The sequence below is a fragment of the Dromiciops gliroides genome, chromosome 4 (genome assembly GCF_019393635.1).
Source record: "Dromiciops gliroides isolate mDroGli1 chromosome 4, mDroGli1.pri, whole genome shotgun sequence".
NCBI lineage: Eukaryota > Metazoa > Chordata > Mammalia > Microbiotheria > Microbiotheriidae > Dromiciops > Dromiciops gliroides.
In genome coordinates, this window is record NC_057864.1 from 451,417,941 (window position 1) to 451,430,127 (window position 12,187).

The 12,187-nt window shown below is 36.9% G+C and overlaps 1 protein-coding gene across 1 annotated transcript in view; it reads right to left on the bottom strand.

Moving 5' to 3' along the window:
- Positions 1-3,226: 3,226 nt before the first annotated feature.
- LOC122755239 overlaps positions 3,227-12,187 on the bottom strand; it is a 33,926-nt gene continuing 24,965 nt past the window's right edge. The window contains exon 17 of the mRNA XM_044003562.1: positions 3,227-4,855. Within this exon, the coding sequence (XP_043859497.1) occupies positions 4,838-4,855 (18 nt within the window). The 3' untranslated portion in view covers positions 3,227-4,837. The remainder of the gene's footprint in view (positions 4,856-12,187) is intronic.

Consider the following 12,187-nt stretch of genomic DNA (forward strand, 5'->3'; position numbering starts at 1 on the left):
AGCACCGGCCCTGGATTCAGGAGGACCTGAGTTCGAATTCAGCCTCAGACACAACAATTACTGTGTGACCCTAGGCAAGTCACTTAACCCCAATTGCCTCAAAAAAAAAATGTACTCTGTACTACTCATTGGGCATTAACTCATATACTGTCTGGTTAGGGACATCTTATTCTTCTGTATTATTATTGTTGTTGTTGTTGTTATTATTTAGTGAGGCAATTGGGATTAAGCGACTTGCCCAGGGTCAGACAGCTAGTAAGTGTTAAGTCTCTGAGGCTGAATTTGAACTCAGGTCTTCCTAACTCCAAGCCAGTACTCTATCCACTGTACCACCTAGCTGCTCCATATTATTTTATTCTCATACTGCTCTTTTACATGATATGCATTTAGGTTCCTTGTGGTATTTCTGCTTCTTTGCATCCTAAGTATCTGGAGTGTCACGTAAATACTAGATCCTCAATATTTTGTTTTTGTTGACAATCTAGAAAGGGATGGCTGGCAATGTCAAGTGCTAAGCAAGCTGAATATCACTCCTACCCTCTCCTTAAACCAAACTTTGTTCTAAGGCTTTTCTCATTTAACCGAGAGAACCAGACCATTCCTAGTTTGTTGACATGAAATCCCCTGCCATACAAACACACACACACACACAAACCTGGGTACAAGTCTATGTACACATACGATCTGGGTGACTTTGGGCAAGTCAACTAACCTCCGTAAAGCCCCCAGATGATTAAAACTCAAAATGGCAGAGCAGTTGCTATCTGCAGAGATAGGAAGTTGCATCATCCAAGTCACTGCACCAATGAAATCACAAGTCCAGAACACCCACCACCCTCCTCCCCCCCTTTCTGAATTTAGAGCAGCTGCTTTTGCAGGATGTAAAGAGAAGGCAAACAATATAAAATATGGCGCTTTTAGACTTTGAGCTACTGTGTTTATTATGTGAAAAGATCAGGAATTCAGCTGAGAAATTAGCAGAAGCAATGAACTTGCCTCCTGGACTTATAGATAGCCTCTGTTCTTTTTTCTACAGATAATCATTTATGTGGACAAAGAAAGGAGAGTTAAGAGTTTAAAAGAGGAAGGAGGTATGTGAACCCTAGAGCTGTTTGGTGATTAGTGGACAAATGTTTTGCTTACTTCATAACAGAAATCATGCAAAAATATGCTGGAGAGCAGCATATTTAGATATTCAGATATTGTTGCACCTTGCACAAGGTTCCAAAGTCAAGAGAATTATAGAAGATAGTGGAGGTCAGGAGATTCCATCAATGTAGGCTAACAGCTAGTGGGAGAGGGAAGGAACAAGGTGTCTGTCGCAATATCTCCTTAGAGCTAGAAAAGATATAGTGGTCTTGGTCTCAAATCAGAAGCTGGGGTGGGGCAGGTAGGTGGCGCAGTGGATAAAGCACTGGCCCAGGATTCAGGAGGACCTGAGTTCAAATTTGACCTCAGACACTTGACACTTACTAGCTGTGTGACCCTGGGCAAGTCACTTAACCCCCATTGCCCTGGGGCGGGGGGGGGGGGGGGGAGGAGGGGGTGGAATGTGTATACCATGAAACCAGATAGTGAAAAGGGGAAAAAAAGAAGTTGGATGTGTGATTTCCAAAGTGGGACTCCTTAATTGGAATAAGGTTTGGAAGGGGACTCAAATTTATCTCAGTATTCCTAATCCAGCCGGCTCTCAGTTTAGGCACACCGTCCATAGCAGGCTGATTATACCACTTACCATTCCTCTGACTGTGATAATTTAGTCATTTACAAAGGGTATCCTAAGATTAACAAGCAGAGTCAGCATAGAGAATGTATTTGTCCTCAAAGATGACGCTGACAAAAATGTCAGTTGAACATGTACCTTGAGATATTTGATGAATTTACCCTGAATCATCCATATTGCTTTGTCCAGCTCCCCATGTTCATTCGTTGTTTACTGAGAACCAATCAACTACTCAGAGATGGATGATAACTACCAAGGATTAGGAAGGAGTCTGTACCCAGGGAAGAGAGGAAAGTTAATTGGTCCACATCAAGAATCAAAGCTATAATCTTGGTTTGACTAGTCCCATGCTTTAATTAAACTAATTACAGATAAATGCAAAGCAAATGGTTCTCCACTTATTTGATGTTATATATAATATAGTGTCAAAAGTTCTTTGACAACTTTCTAACAGCTAAAGGACCATATGACCCTATATTCCTTGGTGAGTAAGATTGATTTTCTTATGGCAAAAACAAACAAAAGTTTGTAGTCATGTTCCTTTATAAAATCTTAAATAGCATAAATGGATGTTTTACCAATCCCCTTTGAACCAGGAGTAAGCCCTTCCCTAAGAAAACTATAAAATTAATATTGGGTGATAATTGTTTACCCTAAGTATCTGTTGTCATAGTCCTGTTCTTCCCAGCTTATACCTATTCTATTTCATTCCATGAAGGGACAAGGTGTCAATTAGCTAAAATGATCAACTAATTAATGCTAAGGGTTTACAGGGGACTTCTACTGTCTTTTTGAGAACAGTCATCTTTCTCCTGCCTTTATGTAAAACTCATTAGTACTAGAAATAGTAGAAAAGTAGAGAAGGCATATTTTTTGGTGGGGAAGTGAGGCTGGTCATGCCCCTTTAAAGTAGAGCTTACTTCAACATAGCTCCTGACTCTGACCAAGAGAGATATACTTCTACTTAAATACATACTTGTGTCTTCTATTGGAATATTGTTGTTGTCGTCCATCCTTCATTTTCAAAGAGGACCAATGACGCATGGGATGATGTCTTGATTCGTGACTAAACTGGATTTAAGTGAGGCAGAATTGCACAAAGTCCTCACCTTTACTTTCTCTTCCAGTGTCACTGAACAAAAGTTAAGAGGATTGGTGATGGCCCTGGATATAGCAGATGCCCTTGATGTCTTCCATAGCTGACCAAGGTCTAAGCACTTCACAATACCTGTGGCCTTCATGGCCATTGGAACAAATTGTTCTCATGTGTCCATTCCATGCTGGGGAGGTTGAGGGGGGGTACTCTTCACATGATTGGTGTAAAAACAAAACAAAACAAAACACAACAATAAAACTGTTGTGATGTAAAAAAAAAAAAAAAAAAAAGAGAGATATACTTCTATACCCCAAAGAACATGTCAGTGGACAATTAAAAGGAGTAAAATAAGGACACAGTAGTCCCCACCATTCTTTCCCATCATATAGAAATGTAATTATAATTAATATATCCCCCACACATTTACATAGAATTTACATTTTTCAAAGCACTTCACAATAACCCTGTGAGGTAGGCACAGAAGCTATTATCCTCGATTGACAAATAAGAAAACTAAGGTATAAACACACACACCATTAAACAGGCACACACAAAAATAATTTGCATTTTCATTGCAACTGGCAAGAAACTAGGACATTAGTTGTCTCTGTGTTCCAATAGTGTTCTGTGTTTCTGATGCAAATAAATGGTCAATCAAGCCTGAAGTTCTTACTGGCATTGGGAATACTGTGGCCTCTCTGGGAGTACTGATGGAAAAAACGCTTCCCAACTCTAACTTATCCTCATTCAGCAAGTCTGCTCTTGTTCTATTCCTGCTCTTCAGCTGACAGAGCTAGTTTTAAATAAAACAGTCATTTCTGAAAACTTTCTAAGCAGCACATCCCTCTGGCTCATAGCAGAATAGTACTCTATGTTAGAACAATCTAGAAATATATTTCCCCAGTGTCTGAATAAAAAGGCCTGGATTTATTTGTATAAGCCATTTGGGGCTCTTTTGACACCAAAAATAAATGAGGAAACATATAGTCATTATTTCTCATTCTTGTAAAACATAGAGTTTTCACTTATCTAAAAGTACATTTATGAGACTTCTAGATTCATTTTCTGCAGTTCATACTTATATTCTGCTGAGCCAAAATGTGAATGCTAATCAATCAATCACCTAAGTACTGAGGCCTCTGTCATTTATTTTTTAATAGCAGGAAATAATAAAATATACTGATCTCTTTTTCACTTACGTGGTTCGAGTATCTTGTATTTATAGAGGCACATTATATTTTCTTATTGTAAAATCCATTTTCTGACTAATATGGAAATGTTTTTAAAAATTGCACATGTTTAACCTATATCTGATTGTTTACTGCCTGGGTGGGGAGGAGGGAAGGAAGAAGTGATAGAATTTGAACCTCAAAACTTTAAATTAAAATGTTAATAAAAAACCATCTTCTAAAATTTCACTGTTGTTTCACTCTTGCTCTAACCAGATGATGCAGAGATTTTCTACAAATGCCTGTTAAATTACATATTTTAGAGTACTATTTAGTGATGGGGAATGGACCTGTGAGCTCAATGACTTAAGGAATTCCAAGAAAAGAAACTCATTCTACCAAAGCAAGTTGGTACTTTCTCTGCAACTTCATCTTAAAGAGTACTCTAGAAGGGGTAGCTAGGTGGCAGTGGATGGAGCACTGGCCCTAGAGTCCGGAGGACATGAGTTCAAATCCAATTGTGTGATCCTGAGCAAGTCACTTAACCCCAATTGCCTACCCCCCCCCAAAAAAAAGTTTCCTAAAACACTGACAATGGGTCAGAAACAGGATTTGAATGCCAATCTTTCAGGTTCTAAAGTCAGCTTTCTGTCCACTACATGATACTGACAATCAATATTTTAAGAGCTACTCCCCATAAACATTTCACCAAAATTACACTAATTTGAAAGAACTGAGATAACGTCTCTTTAATTCATTCATAGAATCGAGTAATTCAATGAGAAGACAAACTTGAAACAACATAAAACAATCTGTTGTCCAGGCCTTTAAAAATAGTTAGCTGCTCTTCTATTGTTCATATTCATCCTATAAAAGACAAAATACAATAGTTAGGCATACAGGAAGTAAAAGTAACCATATGCAACCATTAAAAAAAAAAACTACCCTGAATCACCTCCATCCAACCTAACAGTAATTCTCAGCATGATACAGTAGAAAAGAATGCCAATTGGAGTCAGAGGGCCTAGGTTCAAATCTTGCCTTTGTATGTCCTCAGGTAAATCACTTAACCTCTCTGGGCTTCAATTTCCTCATCTGTAAAATGAAGGCATAGGACTAGATGACTCTGAGAACACTTCTATCAATGATCTATGATGATGCATTAGAAGATGTTGAGGGGGAAATCATGCAGGGTGCCCTTATCATAAACCTCAAAAACTTAAAAAGATGACCTAGCATTTCTGACAGAAACTGTTTATCTTATTTCTAATTATTAAATTTTTTAAAAAAGCCTTGATTAAAAAAAAAAACCCTCAATAAATAGTCAAAACAAATCCCCACATTGGCCATGTCCAAATTGGCAAGTCTCATTCCGGATTTTAGGTACATCACCAATCTGACAGGACACAGGTGGTATGATTCGTCCTCAGTTCACTGGACTTCTTCCTCTGACACGCTTCATATCACCATTTCTTATGGCACAATAATATTTCATTAAATTTATATACCACAATTTGCTTGGCCATTCCCTAGTAGGTGGCTGAAAAGAGTTGCTACAAATATGTTTGTATATATGGGTCTTTCCCCTCTTTGATCTCTTTGTGGTATTGGCCTAGTAATAGTATAATTGGATTGAAGAATATGCCCATTTTGGTAGCTTTGGAGGCATAATTCCAAATTGTTTTCTAGAATGGTTCAACCAATTTGCTGATCTACCAACAATACACTGGTGCTTCTTTTCCTATAGCCCCTCCAACATGTCATTTTCCTCATCATCTTTGCCAAGCAGAGCCTCAGAGTTGTTATAATTTTTACCTAATTATTAGTGATTTGAAACTTTTTTTCATAAGGCTATTATATCTCTTCCTTTGAAAGCTGCCTGTTCATATTCTTTGACAATTTGGTTATTGGGGAATGATTTTTAGTCTTACAAATTTGAATCATTTTCTTATATAACTTGGATATGATACTTTTATCAGAGAAACTTAACACAAATGTTTTCCCAGTTAGCAGTTTCCCTTCTAATTTTAATTGCATTAGAACTGAGAGGAAAAAAACCAAACCTTTTCCCCTATCTACCTGAAAGGTATATTCTTCTGTGTTTTCTTCAAAAAGATATTGAAGTGGATGGTTTTTGCCATTTCCTCCTCCAGTTAACTTTACAGATGAAGAACGGCAGCAAACTGGGTTAAGTGACTTACCCAAGGTCACACAGCCTAGTAAAGTATCTGAGGCCAAATTCCAATTCAGAAAAAGGGGTCTTCCTGATTCCCAGTCCATTGCTCTATCCGCTGCACCACCTGCCTTCCTTCTACCATACAAATTTCATTGTTTTTTTCTAACTTCATAATTTAATAACTCCTTGGTAAAGCACTCACTAAATCTAGGTAGTATAATCATTTTTACAGGATCAGCCTACTCTTATGTTACTTCTATTTCTCAAATTATTTTTATCTGCCATGATTTCTGTAGGGTTTTATAGTTGGATTCATATAATTCCTAGATATATCTGGGTATTTCCATTCCCAAATATTTTATACTGTCTGTAGTTATTTTGAATATTTTCTTTTTTTAGCTCTTCCTGCTGGATATTGTTGGTAATATATAGTAATTTTGATAATTTATATGGATTTTTTTATCTTGCAATTTTGCTGAAGTTTGAATCAACCTTTCTACATAGTCATCTGTAAAAAGTGCTCATTTTTTCCTTTTCCTCTATGCTTATTACTTCAATTTTCACTTTTTATCTTACTGCTACCATTAACATTTATAGGACTATGTTAAATAGCAGTAGTGACAATCAGCAATTTTTTTTTTACCCCTCATCATATCAGAAAGGCCTCTGACTTTTCTATATTACATATTTTTGCTTTTGGTTTTAAATGAATATTATTTACTATATTAAGGAAAGATCTATCTCTATACCTTCTATTGTTTTTAACAGGAACAGGTGTTGAGTCATATCAAGAGACTTTTCCATCTCTATTGAAATAGTCATATGGTTTTTATTATTTATATTCATAATTTATATTTATAGTTTTCATTACATTGTACCAACCTTGCCTTTCTGATACAAATCCAACCTCATCATAGTATATAATCTTTCTAATATGTAGCTAAATCACTAGCATTTTATTTAAAATTTTTGTATCAGTGTTCACTAGAGATATTGGTTTATGGTTTTCTTTCTCTCTGGTTTCAGTATTAAAAAACATTTGCATCATAGGAATAGATTGGAAGGATCTCTTTCTTACTATTGCAAATATATTTTTGTAATAATGGAATTCATTTTTCTTTAGATATTTGGTAGAATTCACTTATAAAATTCCTCTGGCCCTGGAATTTTTCATTGGGAATTCATTTATGGCTAGTTCAATTTCTTTTTCTGAAACTAGGATATTTAAACAGCATATTTCTTGTTGGTCTTATTCAAGTTGACAAATTTTATATTTTTTAAGCATTTATTTCCTCTAACTTATGCTTTATCATATAACTGGAAAATTAGCTTCTGTTAATTTCCTTCATTTCCCTTTCAATTGTTGTGAATGCTCCTTTTTCATTTTTGATGTGATTTGGTTTTCTGATCTTTTTTTTTTTTGGCAGACCGGGTGATTATTTTGATCAGTTTTTTCCTTAAAAAAGAACTCCTGGGGCAGCTAGGTGGAGCAGTGGATAGAGCACCGGCCCTGAAGTCAGGAGGACCTGAGTTCAAATCAGGTCGCAGACACTTAACACTTACTAGCTGTGTGACCCTAGGCAAGTCACTTAACCTCAACTGCCTCACCAATAAATAAATAAATAAATAAAATAAACAAAAAAAACCCCAAAACCCCCAAAACCAAAAACAACAAAAAGAACTCTTACGTTCACTTATCAATTCAATCATCCTTTGCTTTCAATTTTATTAATCTCTTAATTTTCAGAATTTCTAAATTATTGCTTAATTAGGGAATTATTCAAGTTTTTTTAGTTGAGTGCCCAATTTATTGATTTGTTATTTCCATTACTGATTAAAGCAATTAGAGATATACATTTTATCTTGAGATGCTTTAGTTGCATTCCCTAAGATTTTGTAGGTTGTCTTATAATTGTTATAGTCTTTGATGAAATTTTCTATTTTTTAATATTTGTTCTTTACACAATTTTAAAAAAATTGTTATTTAATGTCTTATTATTATTATTATTATTATTTTGGCAGGGCAATGAGGGTTAAATGACTTTCCCAGGGTCACACAGCTAGTAAGTGTCAAGTGTTTGAAGTCAGATTTGAACTAGTCCTCCTGAATCCAGGGCCGGTGCTTTATCCTCTGCGCCACCTACCTGCCCCTCCAATTATTTTTAAATTCTTTCTTTGAGGCCCTTTATTGAATATAGTTTTTGTTGCATTGTGATCAGTAAATTATACATTTGGTATTTTGCTCTTCTGCATCTTTGATGAGGATTTTATCCTCCCAATATATGGTCAATTACTGTAAAGCTGCCATATGAAACTGAAAAGTATATAAATTTATTACTAATATCAATCAGTAATCCTCAGGGATTTATCAGTTTTTCTAATGTTCTATTCAGGTTCTTAATTTCTTTCTTGTTTATCTTTTGGCTCAATCTGTCTAGATCTGCAAGAGGTACATTGAGATTCCCCACTATTACAGTTTCACAATTTCTCCCTCCAGTTTAATTCCTTTAAGCATTTAGATGCTATGCTATATGGTACATATAAACTAAGTTGATATTGATTCATCTATGGCATCTTTAAGTATACTGTAATTGCCCTACTTCTCTCTTTTTAAATGACTTCTTACTGTAGCTTTATGTGAACTCCTAATTAAAATCCTTGCTGTTTTGAATCCAGGTGAAGCATAATTTTGCTCCAGTCTATCATTTAAATTCTATGTGAATCTTTGTTTTAAATATATTTCTTATAAGCAAATTTTGTTTTCTGTTTTCCAAGCCATTCTGCTATGCTCTTCTTTTTTATGACTGATTTCATTCCATTCACATTCATGGTTTTGATCGATAATTATGTATTTCCCTCCATGCTGACCTCTTGTACTTCCTCTCTTTGCTCCCAACCATCTCCTTACAAAGAAGATGGTAGTAAAAGAGAATTTGCCTGACACTGGGGATCTATATATAAACTAGCCTGTTTCTGCTCTGTTGTAGCTTTTCTCTTCTCCTTGCCCCACCCCAGACCCAAATTTCTTTTTTTTGTTTTTGTTTTTTTTTGGTGGGGCAATGAGGGTTAAGTGACTTGCCCAGGGTCACACAGCTAGTAAGTGTCAAGTGTCCGAGGCCGGATTTGAACTCAGGTCCTCCTGAATCCAGGGCCGGTGCTTTATCCACTGCACCACCTAGCTGCCCCCCCAGACCCAAATTTCTATTCTTTCCTTTCAGTCTTTGCTTCCAAATATTCCAATAATTCTTGAATTATCTCTTCTTGAGCTATTTTCCAGTTCAGTTGCTCTTAGTATTATATATTTTTTCTTTTTTTTTTCAGTTCTGTGATTTTGTTTTAATAGTTCTTGTCTCATTGAGTTGTTTTACTCCTTCTAATTTTCAGGATGGTCAGTTCTTGGCTCAAGTTTTCCACTTCTCTTCTAAGGTATCAGTTTTTCTTGACATTCCCCCCTCACCCACTTAGTCATCCTATTTTATATCTCTTGTTTCATTCTTCCCAGTAGTACTTATAAGTCCTTGAGGCCTGCACAGTTTTATTTGGATTGTTGTGGGGTCACTTTCTTCCATGGTGTTTACTCCATGGGTATCTCTCAGTCCAAAGTATTTCCCTCATCATATTCAGTGTTTTCCATAGTTTGCTCACCTGTGCTTGGTTAGGTCAGACTCTACTCCTGCACCTTTGGAATGGAAGGCAGACCCTGCTTGGTCTTGAGTCTGATGGCCAAGAATAGGTCCCTTCTTCAGGGGCTTCCAGGGCTATTCTGGGCTATGCTCAAACCCCCTGCATGGGGCTCCACCTGAGGTCCTTGTCCCCTGTTGCTAGGCTCACAGCTTCAGGGTCAAGGCCCCTTCTCTTGCCACTGTGCTCTGAGCTATGCTGGACCTTTTCAGTTGCCCCAGGCTGGTGCCATGCTTTGGACTTGTCGATTTCAGGGTTCCTGCCAGATTCCAGTGGTTGTTCTGTGCACTGTGTACTGACAGAGGAGTCTACAAGGAATTCTCCTTATTCTCTGAGTTAACGGTGCATTTTTAGGTTTTATTGGAGATGGGAAGGGGAGGGATTTGGCATCTTCTAGGTCCTCAATTTCTGTGCCATCTTCTTACAACCCCCTAATTCTAAATTCCTGACCAGTTCCAATGTACCTCCTCTGTGAAGCTTTCTCTGATCATTCTAGAATATAACCTTTCACCTGTACTGACTTACATAACATACTTTGATACATACTTATAATAATGTGTATTTGCCATTTAATGAATATACTTATCACAAATTTTATATATATTTATATAGCTTTTTGTAACATAAACCTATTTAAGTACCATAAGACTAAGAAAACAGGTTTGACAGGGTATAATAATAAGAAATTATCTAAATTTTATTTTTCCCCAAGTGCCTAGTACATAGGGTTGTATAAGCAAATGTATTATATTTGCAAAACTGAATTATACCTGTAACGATTGGAATGACACCACCTGCTAGAGAGCTACTGTAGGAAAGCTCTGCCATGAGGAAAGGGCATAAGCACTTAGAAAAGAAAATGGTGAGCACTAGGAATCACCATGGGTTTGCTAAGAGTAATTCACATCAAAAACTAACCTGAAGTTCTTTTTAGATGAATTTATTAGACTGAGAGGAAAATAGAATAAGGTAGATAGTGCATGTGGACTTCACTAAGGCATTTAACAAAGTTTCCTTTTATAGTCACTTATGATGGAGAAATATAAATGAGAGGATAGTCAAATGAATTTCTTATGACATCCTTGTGGATATGATGCACAAAAATGTGACTGGGATGACATTAGCACTTATTAAGTGCCTGCTGTTTGCCAGGTAGTGTGCTAAGTGCTGAGGACACAAAGAAAAGGCAAAAAACAGTCCTTGTTCTCATGGAGACAACAGTCTAATAGGGGAAACATGTAAATAACTATATACAGACAAGATAGATACAGGATACATTTAGGGTAGTCTCAGAGGTAAAGCACTAACATTAAGGACTGGGAAAGATCTGAGAGTCATCTGCACAGAGATGGTAATTGAATATAGGTCACCAAGTGAAATTGTATAGAGGGAGAAGAGAGCCCAGGATAGAACCTTAGTAGACAGGACACGGATGAATATTCAGCAAAGGAACCAGAAAAGGAGAAGTCAGATAGGTAGGAAGAGAATCAGGAACAAATAGTGTCATAAAAACCTAAAAGGAAGAAAGTAATGAAGAATTTGACAGACATTGTCAAAATTTGCAGAGAACTCAAGGATGCAGATTGAGAAAAGGTGATTAGAATCAGCAATTAGGAGATTAATATCCCTGGCCTTGGTTGAATGAGATCAGAAGGTACACAGTAAACAGTTAAAAAGAGAGAGGAAAGAAGGTGGAGGCACCTGCCATAGACCACTTTCTTAAGCAGTTTAGGGAGAAGAAATATAGAAAGATAGCTAGAGAGGATGGATGGTTCATATGAAGGCTTTTTAAAGATGGGAGAGACATGGGCATATTTTCAGGCAGTAGGGAAGAAGCCAATTAATAGGGATAGATTAAAGATTAGGGAAGATAGAGGAGGTGACCTGGAAAAGACAGACTGGAATGGAATCACTTGTGCCTGGAGAGGGGGGGGGGTTGCTTTAGCAGGAGAAGGGCCACTTCTTCAATGTGAAACAGGGATTAAGGAAGAAATAGTGGCAGAAGGCATCTGAGTGATGTGAAATGAGGAATGGGGGAGAAAAGGGAAGATCTCTGTAAATGATCTAATTTTTCAGTGAAATATATGAGCCAAGGTTCTCAGCTGAGAGGGTAGACATGCTGGAGCTATGGGAGGTTAGGGTCAGTCTTTTGCAGTCATGGCCAACTTTTTCTGACCCCATTTGGGGTTTTCTTGGCAAAGATACTGGAGTGATTTGCCATTTCCTTCTTTGCTCATTTTATAGATGAGGAACCAAGATAGACAGAGTTAAGTGACTTGACCAAGGTCACATAGCTAGTTAAGTGTATGAGGCCAGATTTAAACTCACAAAGATGAGTCTTC